The following is a 27,571-nucleotide window of genomic DNA, read 5'->3' as shown; positions in this document are numbered from 1 at the left end:
CTCAATACTCTTCCATGAGCACAGTTCAAGAGCCACATATTTACACCTGAACTTCCTTTAAAGATGTTAAACTGTTTTGGGTCCTTTCAGAAAGCCTGTAAGGAATCTAGGTTTTACATTCCTGAACATTCGTTTATCATATTAAAAAGAGAAAACCACCAAAACAAAAGAAAGGATACTGTCTACTGAACCCTAAAGGCAAATAACTCCTGTAATTCTGTACTGAATTCTGCACTGTAGATGGGAACATCCACTTTATTTTCTGGACATAAACTCTAAATATTTAAATTGAGCTCACTCTTTGGAAGTACAAGAGCTCCTAATGAATCACAAGCTTTACTGGATTCCAAAGCTGCATACATTCATCATGCAGTTCTTGAGGAACTGAGTTTAAAATAATTGCTTTGGGTTTCCTCTTTGATATATTATATGGATATATATATATTTTCATCACAACTGTAGCACCAGATACGTCCTATGCTTGTTCCAGTTATACTCACTGATTAATTTTTAAATTAATTTAGGCTATTGCTTATGGACCGTGTTTTTTCTTGTTTTTAGATTTCTTTGCACACTTTTCTGAACAGTGAAAAATACAATACTGGCCCTGAATTTTTAATATACCTATTTTAAGAAAAAATTAAGAGATTTCTATGTTTTTATTTCCTGCATATGTAAACCCTGAGAAAAACTAAATGAAGTGTAGACATACTAATTCAGTAATCAGTCCCTCATTCAGATCAGGCTGATGCCAAAAAAAAAAAAAAAATAAAGATGGAACTGTATTAGAATGAAAACTTGGTTTTTATATGGACCTCCTGTGAGCTCTGCCCTAGTTTGAAGCCTGGGTGTGGGACATTTGAGATGTTTACAGATGGCATGTGTCAATAGAGATTGTTAATTATTATTTCCTCAATTACTTGGCCCAGGAACGAGAGATCGGAGAAGACTTCTGAGCAGCTTTTGGACTCTTGAGAATAAGGTGAGGTATGGAAATTTTCAAGGTGCTAGATTTATTTCTCTAGACATCCACATTACACTAAATATTCATGAAATTGTAGCAAACTAGATCATTTAGATTTATCACTCATGGGACTGTACGTAATACTGAATTAAGATGTACTGCAAGAAGAATCCACCAGACAGGCGGAATCATGTATGCTGTTTGCAAGTAAAGGAGGCAAATGACACAAAGCACCCTGAACTGTTTCACTGTGGAAAATTATGAGAGGAGTGGGTAATCAGGAATATCTGGTGTACTGTGGGCCCCTGCAGCTATCTCCACCGCAGCAATCCCTGCCCACCCAATGGCAACAGAGAAGGAAATATGCAAAAACGAATGTATGGAACATCATTGAGGTAAACACCAAGAAACTTCTGTGGTGCATGTATCCCTAATTTGGATTTACTCATAAGACATCTGCTAGAAATTCTGCCTTTTAAAGGGCAATAGCTAAAACCTACAGGTTTTTTTAGAAATCCTATTAGTCTGCTGACATAAAATATTTTACGGTTTTTTAATACAGACTACAATGTATTCAAACTGAAATGTATTCAAAAAGCATGTTCCTTTGCCAAATTTCCTAAGGGTTCTTATTTCAAACACCTATACAACAATACCTGAATGACAATACTTATCACACATCCTTTCCTGTATGCATAATGAAAACTCTTTTTAAAGCTGATGGAGACTAAGACTTGCTGTATATAAATAAATCAGTTATTGTGCTTGCAACATTTAAAGTGAGACCCAATGTTGTATTAATATTGCTCCTCTTTCACTAAACAAAGAACAGTTATGTAATTTTTCCATTTACAAAATTTTTTTTTAAAAAACTGAAATCTTTAAATGGTGATTCATTTTATTAAAAGATTACATTTTAAGTTATAGTTCAATTGAATGGGCTTGATTAGAAGCAAAATATACTGATGCAAGAAAAATTTCGCCCTTTTTTTTAGAAACAGTAGGAGAAACTTAAATTTCTAATTCTTTCTTCCACATGTTATTTATTGAAGAAAATGAAGTGTTCGTAGTCAGGAACTCTAAAAAATTCTACAACTGAAAAAGGTCCTGCCTCTACATATGCCATATACACCTTTCACTACACAATAAGGAAAGAAGGTGATTAAGTGATTTGTCACTTTCTGTAACCATTTAGCAGTACTTAGATTTGACTTCATATGTATACATTACTAAAATGCAACTGGAAAACATCTACTGCTGGATGAGCTGAAGTTTCTCTTCACACTACTCATTTTTCTCATACAGTTTCTTTCCTTATTAGATAACTATTTTATGAGTTTTGAATATATTAAAGCACTTTCAAGACTGAACATTCTAGCCCTACACCTAAACTGCAAAATGGAGGTTTAACTCTGGAATCACCTTACTAGAAAGCAAGCCTTTGGTGGCAACAGTGATTTCTTTCATCACATTACCAATCACAAGGGACATTTAAGTCACTCCTATGTGGTCTGGATGAAATAAATCAACAGTAGTGCTACACTTTATATGCATTACAACATCTGTTATGATGGAAACATTACCACTACATATATTCTAACAATGAAAACAAAATGCTATATAGAAAAATACACTTTAAAATGAAAAGGTTTATTTTAACTGAGAGGTTGTATATCTATTGAAACTTGGGACAACCAAAGAAAAATAGTTATCTGTAATTTTTAAGCATGGATTGCAACTGTTGTGTATCAGTGCAGAATCACTGAAACCACTGCAGGTCTGCCAGGATTTTCTAATCTTTACCAGCTTCTTACCCAACACCTTGTATTACATTATTAAAGAAGCACCACCTTTTGATGAACATTACTTCAGGCCAGTAAACAGAAAATATATCATTGGTACAAAACCCAGAATCTCTTCTGTCAAATTCTGATTCTAAGTGTTCACAGTCATTCTGGAGATATGAAGTATCTACCATGTATCTGAAGCTAAAAGTTAAAGAGATGTCATTACATATAACGTAAATATTTTCAGTTAAGGCGATTGCTCTGCTGTTGATACCTAATTTCTCCTGGTATGAAATATATGACAAATAAGAGGCTGGTATTCAACACAGTTAATATTTATGGTATTCATTACTGCCTTCATATTAGGTCACAAAAAAGTACATAATGCAATACATAAAAATGGATTCTGGGTAACTTTATAAAATGATTAAATTGCAATGTAAAAGTACAGCTGCTCTCAAATCTTCAGCCTCCTCTTGGGTGAAATGCTAATTAGAACACTAAGAAATCTCATAAAAGAGTTAACATGACTTCAGCAAAATACTGCATCACAAAGAAAAAACATTTTAGAGATGTAAAAAACACATTTTTTCCTTGGAAAAACATGAAATATATGTAAGGGACCAAATTACAGGATACTACTTCCTAGCTGTATTAACTTCTTTAAAGTGTAAGGAAAGCGTTGAATATAACAGAAATTGTAAAAATAAAGATAAAAATGCATCTGCTTTGTTATAAAATACAGTGTTTATTTTTAAAGCTAGAAAATAAGCGTAGTGTAGGTTTTGCTTCTCATCATTTAGCTATAGCAAGAGAAAGTAAAAAATGCTGACAAAAGATCATCACTACTTTTGGATCCACAAATTAAGAGGACAACAGCCAGAGACCTCAGAAACAGAAAATCAATAAAAATTTTATGTTGTATGTAAATAAGGAAAAAATAATATTTTTAGAAAATAATCTGGAAAGTGAACATGCTATGTCCATATATATTGACTGTAATATGCTTAATACAGCTATAATAACCAGCTAATTTAAACTATAAAGGCTGCCATTACTTCAAAACAAGTAAATCCATTCCAACTGCACATCAGTTATCTTTGCAGGCTGCAATATGTAAAGAATTTAAATAAGAATTTAAACCCACTGTAAGGGGAATGGACGGCATCACCTTAAGAGAACACTGAATTCAAAGTTTTTCACACACTTCAATGTCTCCCATATAGAACTCATTTAAGCATTATCTGTCTCCAAGCTAGTGGTCAAATATTATATCTACAGCCTCATATTTAGTAATATGCCTCTTAAAATCATTGGCAGAGGTGTGTCTGTCATACAGTGTTTGAGATAATGATATATCTTGAGATCTTGATATCTATCTTGAGATATGATATATCTTCAGTCCTCAGTACCATTAACAGTTGAATTTAAAGTAGAACAATTAATTGAGTTATCTAAACTATTTACTATGCATTTTGAGTTATTTCATGAAGAGAACAACAAGAAACTGCATGCATAGGGAGTTTTCTTAATTCTGGTCTGTTCCAGCTACATTTTTTCTCTTTAAAGGAAGCAGGAAGGCCCTTCACTACTTGAGAAGAAAAAAATTGGAGGTGAATCATGAAAAATTTACAGAACCAAGTTTTCAAACGGACACAGCTTCTCCATAAGCAAGGACAGATATTCTCAGTGGGAAGGTAAAGGAAATAACATTAGCTTGGACTTCCTTACAGAACTTCTTGCACACTTCTCAGTTTATTCTTTCAGTAGCTTTGTGCTCCTGCATAAGTCATCTAATCGCTTTGAAAACCCTTAAATAGGAGATACAATTAAAGTGGGAAACATAAACAACCCAAGGAAGTTTTGCTAATCTAGACTACATACAACAGTATGTAGTATGAAGCTCCACTAAAAACTCCCATTGGAAGAGCAGAAGTCCTCCCTACTTTCCAGCAAGCCAGTAAAGAAAGTGTTCCAAATGAACTGTTTTCTGGCTCCAAGCTAGATAATCATCAAGATCATCAGAAAATAAAAATAACTTTGAGAGATCAAGTTCTATTTTGTCTTCTGAGCTGGCACGTTCCTGCATGCATGTCAAGTCTTGGCTTGGAGGATGCAACAAGTCTGACAGAAGATTTATGGCTTAGAGAGAAAACAAGGGGGCACTGGGGGAACAGCACAAAAGAGGTGGCTTGAAAAAAACTGCTTGAGAACTTGAGCACAAAAAGATGCCAGTTCTGGCTAGCATCACACAAAATTAGGTGCATTTGACTTCCTTTTTGATTAATCTATGATTGTTGGGTCTGACATTCCATCTCTCCCATATCCCTGTCCTCACTCCAAACCTCACACACTTAGGTCTTCCCTCCAAACTTATTTGAACATAACACAAAAAAATTTTGCTAGGCTGGACAAGGAACAGAATAAAACAAAAACCACAAACCCGAATCAAAACCAGAAAATATGCAGAATGGAACAAAGCAAACCACACAAAGACAGCAGTTTCTTTATAATTCAGGCTGAAACAAACTTTCCACTAACTTCACCAACACAAATTAAAATTTCCTTTTAAATTTTTTACTCACTGTAATCTGACAGACAATTCTTTGGGAGACAGTGAGGGTTTCAGAAGAGATGAGCTAATTACATGAACATTTGTTTTCCTGTAAACAATCAGTGAAGATTTGTAACAACGTAAGAGTTAATGAGCTGTCTTTTGCCCTCCTTTGTCAAAAAACATACTCAGCTATTTTATGAAACCAGAAAACTCCACATGAATAAACAGGAAAAGAAATAACTGGAATTTTCTAGGATGCCCATGGGTTGCCTTCTAGACTCTGATCTCTGAGAAAAACAAACCATTTCCATTCCTCCAGATCCTCCTGTCCAAAAGAGTAAGGATAACCCATTCAGGAATGCACTCCCCAAGAACTTTCAGGCATAAAACTCAAGCGCATTATATAAGATTGTGAAGGGAAGAATTTTTTTCCCCAAGATGCGGTAGCCACATAAATTACGATTCACAGGGTTCTTCAAAGGGTAGGCATCCTATGGCTGACATTATACTGCCTCATCAGACCCAGAGAGAACCATGTAATTCCTATCCAGGCCCAGAAGAAAGCCTCTAAAAGGACAAACTGTAATCACACATGAACTGAACAAAAATGAAAGGTAAAACAAATCACAGTATAACCATGAAATATTAGGGACCTTCAGGAAGGCAGGCAAGCAGGAAGACATCTGAGTCAGAAGGATAAATCGGACTGTTCTGGGAATTACAAGGTAAGTCTCAAATTTTTCTCATGATCAATGAGGTTTGTCAAAGACAATTTCTAAACTAAGACAAAGGTGCTCTGATACATGAAAACACATGAAGTTTTTTAAAATACTGTTTTTTTTCTGCTACCTACAAATTATCTAAAGGAAGAAGTATCTAGGGAATAAGATTTTTTTTTTTCTGAACAAGAGAACTTGGGAATCCCTTCTTCTGTATGTTAAAATTATGCATAAGATGTATTAAAAATTTTCTCCAGAAAGGGTGATGATGAAATATGATACAATGGAGCTACTGCCCCAAGTAAGGGCAGCAAACACAAAGATATCTTTATCACATCACGATTCTGAAATTAGACAAATTATCTGAAAAAAAGTAAGTTTGCTTATCTGATCCTACAGCAGATCACCCCAGAGAATTTAAGCACAAAAAAGGAGGTTATCTAAATGTTCTAACCAAGCAGTTATCAAAACTGCCAAACAGACCCATTTCCCCAGGCCTGTGATGTTACAGAAGTATTACTTATCCAACGCAAGTCTTCAAAAACAAAACTAAATAGAAGTATTAGTACTCAGGTACGTGTACAGCACAGCTATAAAAACATATTCAGCACCATGACACCATTTTTTAAGTGTTGCTACAGAATTAGCTCACTTTCAGGAAAAAATGTGTAGATTTTGAATTATACTAGTGATGTTGATTTTTTTCAAATATAAGGGAATAATGGTCCATCATGTGACATCCTGACCAATGTTCTGTTTACTGAGAAAGCAATACCAAAACCAGTAACAGCAGAAGCTGTTTCCCTATTTATAGCTTTTCTGTAAGTACTCAAAACTTAATTGAAGCTCAGCAAAAAGCAGTGTGTGCATATGTACCAAAGTTACATAAATGGGACAGGATTCAGTAGCATAAATATTGCTACTTTTGGTTTTCTGTACTACATTTCTTGGCTGAACATGCTCTGCTGTTGAAACTGAAAATGTTTGCTTTTTCTTTACTATCAAATTTAGATTCCCCAGAAGAGATAAAATGTGTTTTTTTTCTGCTCCAAGCAATGACCATTTAAAGCACTGTTTTATTAGTTAACTTCAAAATTTGATTCAAATTCCCCCCTATTTTCACATTCATGATAAAAACAGAATGGCTTTGCACTTGGAAATACGTAGCCATTTCAGTAGTTATATTCAGTAACTGAAAATAAGTTATATCAAGGTGAAAAAACAGATCACAAAGAATATCACTCCTCTGGTGTTTGTTGCATTGTATCACAATTTCAGAAACACAGAAAAACTGCTACGCAACTTAGTGCTTATCACAGCTCCTTAAATGTCAGTAGCACACATCAGGCATTCTGAACAATAAAAAACTAGGCAATCCTATGAAGACTTTCTTTTTACAGTTCCAGTTATTTGTTACTTGCTATTCCTGCTGAAGGCAGTCACTAAACCTATGAAGTTATATGTAATGGCACCAAGAGAAGCTTACACAGCATATTAGGTATGATCTGAACAGCTTCTGAACACTGGAAAACTACAATTTTTACAATCCTGGAATCAACTGTGAGATTTAATTTTCTGAAGCATCAGTGGAAGAATAAAACCAGGTATAAGTTAATAATTAAAATTAAAGCCCCATATGAAAGGGCAGAAGTGCTAAACTGAATCAAAACTAAGCTAAACTGGTTTTGAAGGGAAGAAAGGGGCTATGGGTAGGGAAGAAAATCTAAAGCAAATGACTGATTTTGGTAATTCAGCATATGAAATGGGACCAAGGAACCAGTTAGAACAACACAGGTTGGGAATCATCTAATTCTGACAGCAGATGCAGAATTATTTTCTTAACGGAATCCTTCCTTACTGTGGAAATATATCTTTAGCCAGCAATAGAAAAATGACAGAAATGTCTTGATTCCAAAACTATGTACAGACTAACTTTTAAAGTCATGAAACACATGAAGTCTGCTGTCAGCAACAAATATGCAATAGTGACACCTTGACAGGTTGAAAGCAGAACATCAGAAGTGTTGCAGAAGAACTAGGAGACCCTGGCTGCAGAAACAAAACAAACAAAACCACAAAGAAAACACGCCCACCCCCCTCCCCCAAAACTCAAACAAAAAACCTCACCAAAAAATCCACCAAAAAGAAGGGAATAAAAAAAACAAACAAAGCTCTCAACCAGCCCCCCCAGCTCCAAAACCCACACCACAATTAAACAAATCAAATAAATAAATTTTGAACCAAGGCTGAGAACTACATTCTGTACCTGGTATTAACTTTTTTACTATCATTTTGAGAAGATTATCAGTAATAAATGGCAGGATCATATGTCGCTATACAATTAATAACCACATTTTTGCAATCTCTGCTTTTCTCCTCTATGATTCCTTCCCTTCTGTTCTTTTACATATTTTCTGTTGTTCCAAGTATTTCCTTCAAAGATCTTCCAAGGTGCTGCCCTAAGTTTGTCTTAGATCCCATAATACCTACAAACACTCCAGCTTCCCAAAGTGTGTCCTGGGGACAGGACATGGGGACAACTTCTAGTGACATGGGTGTACAAAGTTACAGTACTGTACAGTAAAAGCCCAAAAACTTCTATGAGATTTCTAATCATACCCTTTATTCTCTTTCTGTTCTAAAGCAGCATTTCAAAACAGAGCAATATACACTGCACTTATTTTTGTAGGACTTTGAACTGAAGGAGTGAGTTTGGTGCATACAACTACAGCTGAATTGTGCAGCAGTTATCAAATTTTGAACTTTCCTCCCAAATGTTATGCTTTTATTAACATGAACCAATGGGTTTTTCTCCCCCCTCTTATTTCCTCAACATTTACTAATAAGTTCCTAAGCACTACTACAAATAATGGATACCCTAACATATGAAGATTTTGGTATGAAATTTTCCTGTGTAAAAAGCCAACACTGCTTTCTACATCAACTAGAATCTGGTTCTAACTTTATTTTATTATTGTCTTTCTTATACAGCAAATGGTGCTGAACACTTTCTGTAAGCTTTTAACTGATATCATCCAGGATGTTAGATTTTTTTTTAATTTAATAGTGAAACAAGTGAACATAAAGTTATTTTAGCACAGATAATTCATCCAATCTGTTCCAAAATTACTTTAATAAAATAAAAATAAAAATTAAAGCAGCACTGAAAAAAAATTTCCCAAAAAATGTTTCTCGGAAGATACATAATCATTATCATAAAGCTTAAAACCAGTTTTTCAAATAGCTTAAAACTTTGTCTGAAAGAACTGCAGTGTGACATCCTCTTTTAAAAATGCACTTGAATGTCTGTACTAATAAAGCCAAACATCATAAAACTAAGAGCACTATTAATCAGTTAGCAAAACAAGATAATCAAAGGACTGACCAGTTCTCCAGATCCACTGAGACAAAGCTTGCCCTAGTGGGAGATTACATGACAAGCCATCTCATTACAAACACAGCTATGTTACTATAGCCTAACGACTGCCTGGTCACCTGTATGGAACATTTTCTGACCTCTGCCTGTTTGCCATGACTCATGTTGTTGTCAAGCTAAGAGGTAAAAAGCAAAACTACAGCAGTGAAGCCCTTCAGTGCTGTGTCACTCCTGATGCAAACACAGCTCACTGCCTTCTCCTCTTTAGGGCCTCTCACATCAGCATCACAAACACCAGAGCCCAGATGCAAAACACTGTTTCTGATTTCTATACGGTTCCCCACTTCTCACTGAAATGAGAAGAACCTGGTGTCTAAAGGTGAATCAAAAACACAGCACATGCACAGCTTACAGAAAGGCAGGTGGGAGTTTATGAACTAAGGAGGTAACTGATAAAAGCATCTGCCTACGGAGTTTATAGTGAGGAAAAGTATCAAGAAGCAAAGCAGTTTCATTGCCACAGGCAGACACAGCTGCACTGACTTGTTCAGTTCTAGAAGTAATTCAGAGGAACAGTGAAATAGCCCCCTGCCCCCATCCCCTGAATGTATCTCACAATTTATATAAATGCTCAGGTAGCAAGGTGAAAATCCGCTTGCTTTGTAACAGCTATCAGCCACTTTCCTAATTCCCTTGATATGCTTGTTTTGTTTCAGTTTTCGAGCCAATTTCATTAATAACTTAAGCTCTAAGTATTACCACTTTGCTTGCCTTCTCCTTTTGTATTTACAGAGTTAACAACCATGACTCACATGCATATTAAAACAGTGCTCTCTTCCCGAGTTACTGGCCAGAATGCTAAATTGCTTGTGGTGTTGTTCATAACTTCAACATCAACAGAAGGTATTAACAAGTTTACCATCACCCTCATCATTATTTTTTTCAGAATTAGCGACACAATTAGAACACTATGCTAATTTTATTCTATTGCAAGTCCTCAAGGGAAGTTATAAAATGCAGAAATCTTGTTTGTCTGGACTTGAGTTCCTAAGGAGGAAAACCTAAAATGCAGCCTGAGATAGTTATCAAGGGAAACATACACACAGGCACTTTCATTAATAAAGGCTCCTGTTCTTTCTGTCTTGAGCAGGAGTCACAATGCCATAAATCAATCAATTGTAATCAATTTAATGCAAAGGGGAGCTCCAAAAATCCCAGTCTAGTACCTTTAAGATATGTAGCAAATAATAAAAGAATGCTACCTTCCCTTCCCCAGCAGATATTCAGTGCATCTTACCAAGACTTTAAAACAAAAAGTATTGCAAATTGTGGATTTGTGTTTGTTTGTTTGAAATGGTTCTTTTTTTTTTTTTCTTTAATAATCATTATTTTGTTTAATTCTGGTACATGATGTTTAGTCTCCTTAGTTAGTGGAACAGGAGTGAAAAGTCTCCAAATGAGAGTCAAATGAACGAACAGATAAATGACTATGACATGGTATTTATATAAACTATCAAACAATGAGTGTCTTCACCAGGTAACTAGCAAATTCTTCCCATTTACTTCAGCTACTGCCTTAGAAGCAACAACAGAAAAAAACCTCAAACACAACAATATACTGAAATGAAAAAGTTTACTCATCATTATAGTATTTACTTCAATCAAGGTTTACAATAAGTATTTGTTTCACAGGAGAGGGAAAAGTAATGAACGAAGCAGATTAAAAAGAACACAGTTAACTAGACAGCGACTCATCAACAATACAAGTAACTCTGCATTAAGTAACATCATCTATTCCTAGTTTGCTTGCCATCAAGCATCCAAACCTAAACCCAAGGAGCTGAGTGTTGCTCCTGAGCAATGTATTTCTGGAGAAGGATTGCCATGAAGAGTTGCTGTCTCTACAGACTGAAAAAATCCCTGCATCCCATCAGTAAGCACCTTCTTTTTCTTTTTTTCTTAGACCCTTAATTAAAAAGGAAACAGTATTTCAGCAGTTAGATCTTCAGAAGAGTTCTAAAATTAATTAGGTCAGGCAGTACGATTTGAGGTGTAATTTTTTTTCACCACCCCCACAGACAGCAGAACTAAGTGGAAAGAGTGACTAAGGTAGCACAAGGACCATGCCATAGATTTATATGATTAAGGAAAAAACGATTATTAAATACATCAAGTAAAAAAAAAAAATAAATTCAAAAAAATCACAGAATATTCCCATGAGAAAAACAATAGTAACTGAATTTCAGTTACTTACTACTGCAATCTTTCTATGGATGTTTTCCCTGTATTTTTGATTTCAGTAAGGTACTCATTAATATTAACATTGGTTCGTTAGGGTCTTAACAAAGAAAAGCTTCAGAAAAAAGGAAAGCTGTATCTTAGAAAAACTGAGTTCATGCTGCTCAGCAAATGACCAAATGACTTACTGAAGCACAATCTAAAGCTTAATTTTAACTAGGTCCTATATAATAAATACATAGCACAGAAATAAATCTGCAATTTTCTTGAACAGATACTTTATTACTGGCAGCACTCTGTGTATCACATACAGTAACTTAGCCTTTATACCAAACATAGAAAAGATGCAGTAGTAGTTTTCCCCAAGAAGAAATCTGTTAAGTCCCATACTTTGGGAGAGGAAGGCAGTCAGCTAGAGACTTGCCTTTTGACACTTCAAATATACTGAGCCAAATTATGAAACCTTTGTTCATACTTATGAAGCCCTTCATGAATAATCTGGTATTAGTCTGAGCAAGTACTTATCAACATGATTAAGAGGAAAACCACTGGACTCATCACAATTAACGGCCAGGTAAAGGTACCCTTGGGTAAGATAAAGAAAAATACTTAAGGGCCAGATCTAATGCAATTTTTACTAAAATATGTAAAGATTTATTTGAATATTTGTTTAATGTATTTTTTCCCAAAACGTTTTTACATGAAGTTTTTTACATTCCCCTAGACTTGTGAAACGTGCTTGGATGATACATGACATCAAGAGGGAATGCCTTGTAGACTGAATAAATGGAAAGAACACATTTTTGGTTATAATTTCAGCTACATCCTTCATCTTCATTACTTTGCTGAGGAAAATTTATAGGAAAGCTTTTTACCATCTCTGTCTAATCTGAGATGCGGGTACTGTGGCTCCCAAATAGAAGCTTAAATACTGCTTAACTACCAGGAATAACTCCTCCTACTGATAATCTGTGTAAAATCAGAGGCAAGTAGGTTTCCATGAGAAAAAGAGCTCTAGGGTAAACTACACATTTCCTGCTAACTGCATGTGAAACACATGGCATTGGTTCAGGCTGCTGGTCTGCAGTGGTAGCAGGGTGCTGGCTAAATAACGAGAAAGTAACTGTAGATCAAAGATGCAAAACTTGGTGTTTCTTGAGCCAAGTTTTTTTCTGGAAGGAGCTTGGTTTGCTTGCCTTGCGCACCCCACTGTCAGTACACCCAGTTTAGCTGCCCTATGGACTACAGATGATGATTGTTCAAATGCACTATCTGTATGGCAGTCACATGCCCCACTAACTGTGAACTCACACTGACAAGACCGGGAGGAGGATAACACTGCTTAGCTGAGTCAGACTCTGGAGTCTGAGGCTGGCAGTACAATTAAGAAGTATCTTTCAGAAATCTCAATTGTGCTTTCACTATTCATCCACTACGCAGAAACCAGTTCTGTTAACAGCATTTGACTAAAAATGCTGGAACAGGAGGAAAACGATGCTTTGCCTTCCTTCTTGTTATGTCTGACTTCTACTCAGTTGTAAATACCTGTCCTTCTGTTTTCATGTAATTAAAACAGTGACAGTGGGAAGGTCAAAAAGCAAGTACGTAGATTAAAAAGATCCAAGGTGGTAATGCAAGGAAAAAAACAGGGTGGTGACAGAAAGAATTAGCATTTATTTACTACAAATTGACTACGACCACTCCTGCAATTTCCAAAATTAGGATTAATTTGTTACAGCTTCTCAGAGCAGAAGACATATTTACTAGCCCTAAAAGAAAAATTAAAGAAAAGGCAGTCAGTGAAAGCAGAATTAGCAGCTTAAATTGTGTTTAAGTTTCCTTGTGTTTAGAAACTGCTAGTATAATCAGCAGCCTATTAAAAAATGCTCTAAAATTGTGCCAGACGTTTTTTAACAAGGAGTAGGTTTTGGTTTTAAGTGTTTAAAAAAACTGATGCCCAAAGAGGCAGCAGTAGTTTTGTCACATTAAAAGAAATTTACTGGATTTCACCTTAAACTGTATTTGTTGAAGCTAGATTCTCTTTTTCCTGCTTGTTACATAGCTAATGCTAGAATAAAAAGTTTTGAAGGCAATTTCTTTGTAACTTTCCTTGCTTTCATGTTAAATGGTAGTTAAATCACTGCTGTTTCAGAACCACAATACAGAATTTGACTTCATAAAAGGAACTTTCCCACCATTAAAGAAAATGAACATACAAAAGCAGAACAAAACTCCTGACAATGTATAAAATTCACATTCAGAAACCAGTGAAGGGAGAAAAACTTCTTGACAGGCAACAGTTCACACTTTTAATCTCAAAATAAAGATGAACACATACCTTTTTTTTTACCAGAAAAAATACATTCCATCTTGATTTTGCTGGTAAGTGAATAGTATCAACCTCTGTAAATCTTCAACAAACAAATCAGATCAGCAAGAAATGAGACCTGATAGCAAAACTTCAATTGCTTACTTCAGCTTCAGGTCGATCACTTAATTTAGCTCGGGGAAGTAATCTATTTCTTGTTTTAATCAGTGGAAGGCATGTTCAATTAACTGCATGAACTTATAAGCCAGTATAAACATTATTAAACATTACCTCCAACAGGATCTGGTCTGGACTTAGTTACATTTTCTAGAATGTTCTATTGTTGCATGTGAGGTCTGAGGTCAAACCCAGAAAATCAGCCAAGCAATACTTAATTAAGGTGGGGGAGGGGAGGAAGGGGAGGAGATTTGAAAGAGAGTTAAGCATAAGATAGTGATAAATCATCTTTACACCCCCCTGACAGTTGATGCTTTTAGCTTCAGGCACCACTCCAAGTTAAGCTAGAACATCCTCCATGCTGACCTAACTTTCAGCAGCAGCCAGTGGATCTGGCAGACACTGCTCTGCTTTCTCTACTTCACCAAAGCCCATGGTAGTCAAATCACATCTCTATACATGAATACTGCAGGGGAATGGAGGTAAGTGTGGGCATTCACCCAGGATGAGGTTGGGCATAAATAACATGTATCCAAAACCACTGCAGTCCATTTACTGAACCAGCTCTCAAGACTGTAGATCATGTACTTCTGTATGCATTTGCAGCTGCTCAAGGCACTGAGCCACAAATGTGAATCCAGAATTCAGTTCCGCAGTCATACAGGTTTTGAAGCAACACCAAACTAGCAATGACTAATACTTTGGTAAAATGATGTCATAAAAGAAGGAAACAGTTTTGTTTAATTCAGAGGTCAGAAAAGGGAAGAAAAAACAGGCAATTGCCATACTCAAGTACGTTTAGTTTGCTTGAAGTTTCCTATCTTTGAATTAACTAACATGAATGTTAATTTAAATGTTGTGGGATACCACCCAACATCCACATTTAGGCTCTTAGCTATGCTGCTTGAGGTAAAACTCATTTTCAGGGCCATATAAGCCAGTGAAAATGACAGGACTGAAGAAAGGATCCCTACAGCCCACTGCAGCTCACAAGGCGTGTGAGAGAACTTAGCTCAGAGACTCTGTAGTTCATGGTGATCCAGGGCAGCACATGCTGACCATGCTACTGCTGCTCTCCATTTACGAATCTGTGTTGCAAACTGGATGGGTTCATCCTGGGACTGCACAGGACAAGACTGCTATTGCAAATAGGGCAAAGGGCAGGGAGTCTGGGGCACTGGACAGAATCACAGTTAATGATACTGGAAAGGAGGGAGGAAAGCTCTGCCTTTGAAGAGCCTCCCCACAACAGCTCTGAACACTTTTCCATCACTGGTCTTCATTTTAAGGTCTAGTTATTAGTATTTTAGACATAATCACTGGTCTCTATTGAGTACAGGTCTTCACATAGCAAGATGCTGTAAGACAAAAGACATTAGAGACTAACACTCAGAATGGCAAGATTCCCATGGAACAGAAGAATTATTTGAAGGGACATGAGCCTTTTCCTTATTCTATAATTGGCTGTGCTGAGGAAAAAAAAATTCTATGAAGTGCAGAGAACAATACTTAGCTCACTTACTGATTTTATTTACAAATGGTAACTATGACGGCACCTGTAATGTACCGTAACAGTGGCAATTCTTCTATCATGTTCTTCTACCGAATACAATTACACAAAATCTGAGAACACTCAAAGTGAAAGGGAAAAAAAACAAACCCACAAACCTTAACACAAGGAGATAGATCTAATTGCCAAATCTAAATAAAAAAAACAAGAGCTGTCTAAGGAAATACCTTACTTGATACCCTGTTGAGAAAGAACTGTGTCGTGTTCAAAGATTAATGACTTAATGAGAACATCTCAACACTGGAAAAGCATTACTAAACCAACTCTTCAGGGACTAATCCTTTCTATACAAAGTAACATCTTGGTAACTCAGCCTACATATCAACTACATTGCTCCCTTCACCCATATCTCTACCAACCCCTCTTACCAAGGTATATTTATTTAAATTTCCTCTTATTGTAGTAACTTCATATGAGAAGTCCAATTTTCATCCAAAGATGAAAGAATTCATAAAATCCAATTCTTGTGTAGTTTAGACTAGTAATGAAGGACACAATGAAAAATTGCATTAAAATCTAGGAAAGCCAGAATTTTATTGCATTTTATCTTGGCAAGGATTCTGTCTGTTTCAGTACAACCAGACATTTAAAACACCTGCCTGGGATGCATTCATAAAAAGTTGCTTTCTACTGCATATCCTAGCCAGTAAATGATAGATCAAAAAAGACCTGCTGGATCACAGAAATTCATCCAAGTGTGCCTTAAGAAAGTAACTCTGAACAGTACTGACTTCAAGGCAGAAAAGCTAAAAACATTACTGTTGCAGGTTCCTTATTTGTCAGATAGGCAAAACACTACCCACATTGCTGATTCATATGGTACCATCAGACAGCAGTGCGCAGGAAGCTCTACAGGAAGACCACAAAAGCTGACGAGTGTCCAAAAAGGAACAGATACGCAGAAACATACCAATAAGAACATACACACCCCACTGGAATCAGGAAACGACAAAGCTAGTAGTGACCAAGCTATAGCTCCTACCAAGCATTAAGCCTCAAAAATCTATTTCTTGAAAAGGTACACTTATTTTCTGAAAAAAATGAGATGAGGAAAATTTGAGTATTTTTTTACAGCAGGGAGTTGCTATTTGAAACATTTTGCAATGCAGTGAATGAGTACACCACTATAACAACGGCAGCCAGTCCAAGTCACTGCTTATCACACAAGAAGGACATGAGCCACAAGGCTTTACTGTCATGTCTCTGATTAGGATGGTTTTAGCTATAAAAACTTTCCCAGAAAAATAACTTTTTTTTTTTTAAAAAAAGACTTTCCATAATTTCTTTTCCCTAACAGAAGTAACTAGAATATCCCAGAGGTGAAATTAAAAACTCAGCTTGGAAAAATGCTGATTGGTGTTTAGAGTTTTTTCATAGAACAGGATCTTCAAGCAATAAATGAACTATACACAACATCGTATCATTACAAAAATTCTGAAAGAGCTTCTAAAACTTAACAAGCATGCAAGAATAGACACATTCCCTCTAAATCACAAAAGGGTCCTTAGAACCTTCCTCACCATACTTTAAATACCACCTGCATGGCCTGTGTTCTTTCACTAATGCTTCGTTTATCTCAGTGTGCAGGCTCCTCTGCAGCCTCTGAGAAGTGTCCATTCATGTATTCCTCAATCTTTCCATACACAGTCTTAAACATCTTCCCTTATGAGCAATTTGAATCAGACACAAGTAATTCCAACTTTCTTTAATAAAAATCCATTTCATACTGCATACATAGCAGCAGATACATGTATGATACATATTTTCATGTCTTTTAGTTGTGTCTGGATTCAATACCAACAGCTCCTCCATGGGTCATTACCAAAGCGCCACTTCCTTTTCCCAATTTCTTCCCCAAATTCCTACTGCACAGCTAAATTAAAATATCAATGAACTGTTTCTGGAAAGTGCCACCACATTTCATTTTCTCCTGTGATTTTCTCCTTCTTTTATTTGTAGACTACTGTACAGCAGAATTTACAGTATCTGTTATGTTTTTGAACTGTTTTCAATGGCTTCATTTCCAGTCCTTCATCACTACTCTTTCAACTTTTCAAAGGTCCAGGCAGTATTTAAGAGCAACAGAGAAAGTAAAAGAAATAAAAAGCAGAAAAAATAACTAAATAAAATTCATAAAGTTCTAAGGTTATATTTCAGTTTTAAAAAGAAATCCTTTTTCAATCCAGACTTTGAATAAAAGCAGCTTTAAAAAAAAAAGCATAGGGTCAAAGGAATAATAAAAACATACATTAAAAATGTTTCAAAAATATTCTGTGCCAGAAATCAGTTTTACCATTCCTTGGGTTTATGACTGAAGGTAAAACCAGTTAGTACACTGTATCTACAAACTGGCTTAGAAGATTAACAACTAAACAGCCAAATTTTAACTCTGGCTAGTAGGTCATATTAAGAAAAATGGTAAGTCATCATCAGAAGCAACCTTAACTACTACTTTAATTGCAACAGCTTTTCCACAGTATCATCTCAAACTCATATGTACGACAGGACTAATGAAGAGACACGTGCAAGTTAGAGAAATGTTAGGAAGCAGCTCTTCACAGTTACCAACCCTACAACCCAATATTCAGCTTTTTTTGTCATGTTTAAAACTGTCCACAGGAGTGACTTGCACATAATAAATTACTTTCTTACCTTACCAGTAACTTTGGTCCACCATAGCAATCTAAACACTAAATAATCTAAAGGGAAGAACTCTACACTTTCTTGACAAAGATGAAGCACACTTGTGATTGTCTGTTTGTTACGTAACTGTTAGGAAAAAATTAAAATGTAACATGACTAATGTCATGCTTTGATTTTCCTCTGCCAACCTACTCTTCCAGAAGCAAAACCCTGGATTCTTGCCTCATTTCTCACCTGTATGCAATCACCCGAAGTGAACACAAGGTCTAAGAGTGGGGCTACAGGGGCCCATAGCCTGAAATAGGCAGGCATGCCATTGGACTGATGAAGTACAAGTATGTAATCACCTCTTCATGGACAGACTTTAAGCCTAATTTAACCAGGGAGAAGAAAAGAGCAAAATAATCTTTCAGAAAAAGCAGAGGTCAACGGAATGATGTGAATACCTCTACTGGGCGATACATCAAACAATACAAAACAATTATACTTCAGAAACAAAAAAAGGGGGTTGGAGGGAGGAAGGAGGGAAGGATGGGTGGTGCTTTGGTTTTTTTGTGGATTTTTTTAACTACTCTTGTCAAGCCAAGGCTGAATTTTATTGTAAGACAAAACCTGCTTGCATCTCAGACACTGTAATTTTTACCATATATGAAGAGCACACTGAACAAGGGACTGACAAAATCTGGAGAAAAATATTGTCTATTTCATCTGAAGAACTATTGATTAAACGCAATAAACCTTATTTCAAGCATCTTGCGTGTTACTAGGAATTACAATGAAGAAACAAATAACTTTTAGTAATTCTACATAGTAAAACTAGAACACAACAGGATCTGAATTCCCAAAAAAAAGGAGAAGGAAATATTTTTACAAATTTTCAAAGGAAAATATCATCAAAATACTTCAATCTGAAATTAATTTAGAAGTAAGTATTAAACAAGCTTAGCCTATCTCCTGTAGAAATGAACTAAGTAATCAGGAAACTATTACTTTTAAATACTTCGTTCTTGAAAATATCTATATATAATTATGTTTATCCATTATTTTTGTAAAACTGTATTGTATAAATACTTGTTCTTTATATAATCCTGTTAATCATGAAGAAAATCAGAACCATTCCAAGAGTACACAATCTCACTACCTTAAAACATATGCCGAACTCCTATTACACATAAAAGTTGCAAATTTCACATATTCACTGCAAGAGAACACACTCATGTGAACATTTCCTTTCAGACACATAATATGCTCTGCAAGCAAAATAATTAAATGACAAACATATCTAAACTAAAATAGTCAGAAAGGAAGGAGTAAAAATGCTAGAAACATACTTTGCATTTATGGCCCTTTTTCCAGTGCGTAAGTGATCACAAAATCTACAAGAACCTGCTAGCATTATTATCACCCATTAGTTGTCCACTCTAGCAACAACTCTAAAACAGAAATGTAAAGATAAAACATGGCCATCATTTTTGCATATGACTTACTACATCTCATTAGCAAAAGGCAGTTAATCACTTAAAATGTATTTAGAAGAGCTTAATGTAAAATGAAATATTAAAAAAGGAAGGAAGAAATCGTTTTGCTCTGCAAAAAGAGGAGCTAAAATTCAGTTTCAAATTTATTTTGAACTGCAAGCTGACAATTTCCTCATTTCATATCAGTAAAATTAACTGCTATTTTACTAGAGAAGGGAAGAGTTTTCATTTACATATTTTTTTATTTTAAATAAAGTATTCAAAACTCTTCATGGGAGCATTCAGCCCTGTTTCTCCAGCTTACTTCTCATATACCATCATACTCCCCACACATTTGGAAAACAGCTGGAACTTGAGTTTCTGTTGCAATGAAGTATGAAACACTTAAGCAAAACACAACATGATGGAACAAGTAATTTAGTACTCCATTAGAGCAATAGGGATAAATTCAAGAGACCTCTGCTCTAAACAGAGAGCAAGCAAATGCGTGACTAGGAGAACAGAATGCCAACCGCTACATATATGGGGGGGCTTTTTATTTGTTTTAATTCTACTCAAATATAAAGAAGGAGAACAGCAGAAAATAGGACAAAATGGTAGGCCACAGGTAAGTACATAAAGATGTGCTGAGGTCAAATAAATACATGTGACTGAGGAGGTGCCAGAAAGAAAGGCATGGAATCAGAAGAGCAAATGACTGACAAGAGACTGGTAAAAAGATGAGTAAGACAGCTGAGGAGAGGCTGCTATCCATTTAGGATTGTCCAAGTCCTCACAAAGGACTCTTTATGAAGCACTCAGAAGAAACTGCTCATGACCTTATTGGAATCCCTAAAGCTCACAGATCAGTGTCCCCATGGGAGGAAACAAAGCTATCAGGGAGATCGGCTTTCCCTCATATTACAGCTTCCGGGGGAAAAAAAACAAGCTATCCTCAGTTCCTCTGAATACATGTAGTTAAAGGACTGTATTTCAAATTGTCTATACACTCTCACATGTCATCTGACTGCAGCTACCTATTTCTTGCTGAAATAATGCCTATTGAGCTTCCTGGTATTAGAAGCATTTAACGCTTCTGCAAGCCTTGCTATTTATTGGGTAATTTTACTTTGATATTGAGTGCTTGGAGAAACACCTCAGAGAACTTAAATACTAACCAAGCACTACAGATTGTTAAATACTAACCAAGAACCATACAGGTTTCTCCATCTGCTTTAAGAGCCATTTGATTATGGCCACTCTAAAGTGGTAAGCATTTTATGTCACTGTCCCAAGAACTTAATTCTTGCTTTTTTTGTTAAATAAAACAACCCTCCAGACTGAGAGACCTACACTCCTGGTTTGCACACTACTGCCCTAGATTCAATCCTTTGCACTGTTTTGGGTGAGGTGTCTGCAGTAGGCCCTTTCCTCCAAATCGTTCAACATCATATTTCACCAAGAGAACCAAACCACTTAACATCCCTAACTGTTAAACCAAGACAAACACTTATGCAATCTGATTCCATTCCTGCTCCTATTGTCCCATCTCTGCCTGTAATTTTATTAGCCTTCTCCAGTGGATCTGTCTGACAGAATAAACCAAGCTAACAAAGCAATTATGGATCTGAAGATAATGCCAGTAAGATTTTGAACTTTGAAAGCATTTCTGATATCTGCTCATTTTGACTGCAAAACATTTCCCAAAGGAAACAGGCACAAATACAGACAAAAAATAATCAGAAAACATTCATAGAAACTTAATAGCAAATGTCTACCACTAAACTTAGTTTTATGTTTCCAGCTTCTTGAACAACTTTCCTGTAGCCTGTTCTTAAACGCTACAGTTACTCACATTAGCTTTATTGTTATGAATATTTAAGAAGTCTCAAAGGAAATGATAAGAATGGGATTCAAGTAGTTTCCTGCCTGTTAATCTTCATGGAGTGACACTGATACTGATACTTTCTGATACTGTCTGCTGGAAGAGAGTGGCAACTTGTCTTTTGAAATTTACACTAAAATGGAATAGTATAGGACAACAGTGGCATTTAGTGTTTAGTACAGTACTAGATTCATTTGTCTAAAAAGACAAACTGCAAAAAAGAATAAGCCCGCACTTTGTTTTCTAAAAACTAAGTATTTGAATACCTGTGGCTGCATAAGGAAGTTTGTATAAACAAAATTTCACAAAAGACAGGCAGTTTTCAGAATTGTTTCTGAACATTTCTTTAAAAACTAACTTTCCCTCATTTCATTAAATACTTATTACCCTAAAATTCAGAAGTCATACAACAACTTCATAACTTCTAGTAAAAGAAATAATGGAAGCACAGTAAAATTTACCTAAAAGGAAACTGAAAAAGTCTATAAGCAACCATTTCCTATGACAGACAAATTACTAAGAGATCACACTCACCCATTACATTGAACATCAGAAGAGCTCACATTCTGAAGTTAAAACACAAAAAAATAAATGTCTTTCATCATATAATTCTCTACCATCATATAATTCTCTACCATCACTTCTGAGATACTAGCTTCTAAACACAGTTACATTTCTCAATTGGCTTTCACTACTCTGATAATGAATCCTTCAAAACAGTCTAGGTTATTATAATATAGGACAATGCATCTCACTGTCTGCCTCTTTAGTTACATTGGTGACTATGAAGCCAAACTCAATCCCACAGGAACTGACTTGCCAAATTTACAATTTGCCTCCTGCTATGTTGATTATACTAAAATAACCCAATGTAAATGTTTTGATGTTGTACACCACACGAAAGAACACCGCTGCCTACTTAACTGACTACTAGGGCACAGGGCACTGTAGGCACTTCAAATTTCAGCAGCAGTCAGAGATTCAAAATACTCCAATTTTAAAAAAATCACAGTTAAAGGTTTGAAAATTGGTACTGTAAGAGAAAACCATTTATACTGTAGCCCTAAAGTCTACTGCAGAATATGAAGAATTTGACCCAAAAAAGGGATAATTTTTCTTTAGGCTCAACCACATCAATTCTAGCTTGACCTGCAATTTTCTAAACTACAGTGTAAAACAGCTACTGTGCTAAAAATACGCTGTTACACAAACTTCGAGATATTCTCTTCAGAGATAGGACTTCCTGATAGGAGTTTCAAATTAATAGGAAGTGTCCTTCCTGTGTTTTCTAGATTGCCAGACTAATGAGTTTGTTTTCAACAGCCTGTAAAAAAACGAAGGAGCAGATTTATCTGTTGACTAGTGCTCAGTGCTTTGAAGTGAAGTGACCTTGTATACAAAGCCAGTGTTGTAGACCACAATCATGCCTATTTAGGCACAATGCTGTAGCATGTTTGGTTTTTCCTGTATTCCTGATGGAATTGTAAAGGAATTGCCTTGAGAGACAGGTAATTGGTAACTTTTATTTTACTCTGCCCTATTAGAAACTGATGGGAATCCTTGCAAAGTAGCTGAGTACAGACTCCTACTCTCAGTGAAGTAATTTCCATGTAGAGAAAGTGAAGAGTTCTGGCCATGTCTATACAGCTATGGCTGTATAGAAACCTACCTGAATCACTCAGCCATATAAGAACACTATGAAAACTCAGCACACCTGAAAAATAACTACAGAACACATACTCTGTACCATAATACAAGGAAAAAATAATCCTAATCTATCATTAGCATTTTCAGATATTAAGGCAAAGTGGCAGTCAACACCAATTTTGAACAAAAGATCTGCTTTAGGATCGACTAACTTTTCAGGGCAGTATGTTTTATGCTTTCCACACAGCAAAAACATGGAACCAAAAGGCTGAAATGCAAATGAAATTACAGCTTTAAAACTAACTAGACATTTGATTGATTTACAGAGGGTGAAGGAGCTCCAGTACACAGCTAGACTAGGAAAGTTAACAGTCAAGAATCTTACCAATTACAAATTTTTCAATCTTTTTCATGTGCACAAAAAAATCCACCCACCATTAAAGAAGGTTAACAATATTGATTCTGACAGATGGGATCCTCCTGACTTCCTACTGCATGAAGTCATGCTCTTGCAAGACTCTTGTTATTGCAACATCACATCACCAACAAAGTGATCATCTGCAATGACTTCAGCAAATTCAAATGAAAAAACAACTCATCGTTAACCTGGTAATAAGCTTTATCTTTCCTACTTCTAAGTTAGCTGACTTAAAATACATACAACAGTTTAATAATTAAACTTCATATGTTCAGAAAAAAAAAAATTCTAATATTAATCCAAGTACCTCATTTTCTCTTTCCCAGTTAATGGAGGATTTTTTTTTTTATTGTAAATGTTGCTGCTCTTTGGTATTTTATCTTAATGAAAAAAAAATAGAAAAAAATAACTTTTGAGTAATTTATCAAAGGAAGTATTACTTTCATCCAGGACTACTAGATAATCATTTCTAATCATAGATAAATAGTCTTTCACAAGATGGAAACAAAGGTGAGCCATCCACTTTGTCACAGATCTTAAATTCTACTTTCAACAAAGTTGCTGATAATGGACCAATGGTTAAAATAAAAACAAGTTCTCAGGGAACTGTTACCAAACAGTGCCTGCTTGAGCAGTGAGGTTGGACTAGATGATCCACTGTAGTCCCTTCCAATTTGACCCATTCTATGACTCTGTGATATTGGGAGAGACAGACATGTAATTCTGTGGCTTACTACATATATTAAGTAAATACTAAGCATTTGATTCCTAGTCACAGAATGAGACCAACTATTATAGCTACTGTACTATTAAAATCTGAATATTAAAAAAAAAAAAACTAAAAAATTTAAGGTAATCAGTGATGACCCTAAGAAACATTTTAAATGTATTTTTTTCCTTTTAAACTGCAGTAATAACATCAATCTCAAGACTCTGACTGTTTCAAGGTCTTGTGTAGAAAATTTTAATTTAACAATCTATTCACACAAAAACAGATATTCTCACCTATTTTTCTAATAATTTGAATTTTTTCCACTTGTAATGCAATAGCAATCCTTAAGCAGTGAAGTTTTGCTACACATCACTAGAATGGTTTAACTGTGCTCTAACCAGAGCACAGCCTTATAGGAAAGGACTGAAGAGTTACTGAAGTTGAATGGCAGCCTGCCATCAAACCTCTGTTCTGTCACAATTCCCCTCAGGCATCTTATGAGAGGTCTCTTGTTTAAAAGCAGATTTGTGTTGTGAAAGTAGAAAGAAAGGCAGGGTAGGAAATGCCAGGAAACGCCCTTCTGAGCTGTTAGTATCGTTTCTGTGATGCGTCTTTTTTTTGGAGACCTTCAGTATATTTCCGAAAATAAAAAAGAGGAAAAACTTCAGCTACAGAAATAAACAAAAATCTCACCTTGTTATTTTCACACTTGTATGGGATTTTGAGGGTATCCATGGCCTTGATCATGGCCTGCATTGCTGTAAATATATTCTGGTACACCAGTTTTGTAAAGCCCCTTTTGTCTTCATCAGAGTAACCTGATCCATGAATGATTCTCATCTGCTTGATAAATGTGCTTTTGCCACTCTCTCCTGTGCCTGCAAGACAAATAAGAAGGATATGCTTTAGCCAGGGGACACAAACATGACTTTTTTTTTCCCAATGCTGACAGCTTGCTTACTGCAGGGCTCAACAGTGTCAAGTGGTGCTTGGAAGGTAACTGCAAGGACCAATTCAGTGTCAAACAGTAGCATCACCAGGTACTGAGGAACAACTGAATTAAAATTTTGCATTTTGATTTAAAAACTAAACTAACGAGCAAAATGGCACTCCAAAATATCCACATTATATATGACTTCATATTTTAAAATCTTCTGTTCTTAAAGATGTAATTGTCCAAAACTCTAACTTCACGAGACATTTCATCACAAAAATTCAAAGAGGAAGAAAACTAATCCTCCTAGGCTACTTCTCAGGAAATTACAGTAAAGTAATCTGGTACTGCAAGCAACCAACACACTGCGTTTTGGGCTTTTTGTTTTGTTTTTTTTTTTTGCAGGAGTGTTGGCTTGTTCGGGTTTTTAGTTTTGTTGTATTTGTTAGTTTGGTTTTTTACTTTTTGTTTGAGGGGTGAGGTTGGGTTGGTTTTTTTTCGTTTTAAGCTAGTATTGGAACAATCAGAGGTCATCAAACTTCAACCTCAGAACCATACAAAATCACTGTTAATTAAAATTTGGTTCATACTTATTAATGAGCAGTCATTCCTTCCATTAAATTTTTTTTATGTCTTTTTATACTTTGTACTACAAAGTATAAAATTAGTTTATTGATGAAATACTACTTTTTGTCAGCTTAAGATCTGCTTGTTGGAAACTTCACAAAGGTTACAACACACAACATTTTTCCTTTGCTCCAATTCAACAAGCCCATTTGTGACTATAAAAGCTTATCTATATTATCCCTGTGTTTGCTTAAGAGGAGGACTTGAATCTGCACAGCTACGTAAGCCCTGTGTTCACCCAGCTACTCAGCTCTGCAGAAAACAAAATGCATTGCTCAGTGCTGTTTCAGACGTTCAGCCTAAGCTTTATTTTAATCATTTCTGTAAAGCTTTCATGCCTCGTACCATAATACTCATATGCAGGACAATGGCATCCTTAAAGGCCTCTTAGATAACATTTTAGGTGTTTTCTCAGAAAAGTATGTTTCACAGCAGTACAATTTATAGGACTAACCCTTAACTATTTCTGAGATAGCACACACTGTAAAATCTAAGCCTCTAAAAACTTCAGCCCTTACCACAAGCATAATTTTGAAACCATTACTCCCATTTCCTGCACACATATAATGAACTTCTAATGCAAGTTTTCTTTACACACACATTCCCAGAAAATCAAACATGATGTTACATACTACAGAATCAGCATGGTTTGGGTTACAAGGGACCTTAGTGATCATGAAATCATAACACCCCCTTGCCATAAGCAGGGACATCTTCCATTAGACCAGTTTCCTCAGAGCCCCATCTAACCTGGCCTTGAATACAGCCAGGGATAGGGCATCCACAGGTTCTCTGGGCAATCTGTGCCAGGGCCTCACCACACCTTCACATGTAAAGAATTTTTTCCAATATCTAATGTAAACCTGCCCTCTTTCAGTTTAAAGCCATTTCTCCTTGTCCAATCATGACATGCCCCCATAAAAGTCCCTCTCCAGCTTTCTTGTAAACTCCATTTATGTAAAGAAAGGCTGCTAGATCATCTCCCTAGAGATCAAGACACTGATGATACCAACTTGTGCTTTTTACAGCTTCATCCACTCATTACAGAACAAGTTAAAAATACATCATCGCAGTACATTGAAATGTTACCTATTCACCATAATAAAAACAAAAAACAACACCAGGTAACAGTTGAACAAGGCTAACCTGAACAGGACCCTTGAGTGGGCCTGTTTCATCTGGTGAGAAGAAAACCTGAAATTACATAGGAAAAAAATTTACACATTCTTCTGAGAGGATATGAAGGCCTCATGGACTCTGTTAGCCACTGCTTCCACCATCATCATTCCATGAATACCTCTAGCTGATAAAAGGTGAGAACAAAGGTGAAATGGCAGCCCAGTGGATCAGCATAATGGACCAATGGGGGAGTAAAATATACTGAGACCAATTTTCTGCTGGCTACCACTGCACATTTGAATTAGTCAAGTCAGTTCTCTGAAACCAGATGTATAGTATCTTCTCACCTCAGTGTACCTCAGTGAATGAATCTCAATCATAAGCAGAATACCATTACCAGACTCCCTCATCTTTTATAAAACATGACTTTCAA

At 35.9% G+C, this 27,571-nt stretch overlaps 1 protein-coding gene across 2 annotated transcripts in view; it reads right to left on the bottom strand.

The window, feature by feature from the left end:
- Positions 1–27,571, bottom strand: part of LOC102103304 (guanine nucleotide-binding protein G(q) subunit alpha) — a 115,064-nt gene that overhangs the window by 48,064 nt on the left and 39,429 nt on the right. For both annotated transcript variants that reach the window (XM_005522645.3, XM_014252330.2), the window contains exon 2: positions 25,152–25,336. In XM_005522645.3, the coding sequence (XP_005522702.1) occupies positions 25,152–25,336 (185 nt within the window). The remainder of the gene's footprint in view (positions 1–25,151; positions 25,337–27,571) is intronic.

The sequence above is a fragment of the Pseudopodoces humilis genome, chromosome 4, assembly GCF_049639895.1.
Source record: "Pseudopodoces humilis isolate 2021_Gansu_Grassland_sample_001 chromosome 4, ASM4963989v1, whole genome shotgun sequence".
NCBI lineage: Eukaryota > Metazoa > Chordata > Aves > Passeriformes > Paridae > Pseudopodoces > Pseudopodoces humilis.
This window is presented reverse-complemented; position numbering and strand designations above follow the sequence as displayed.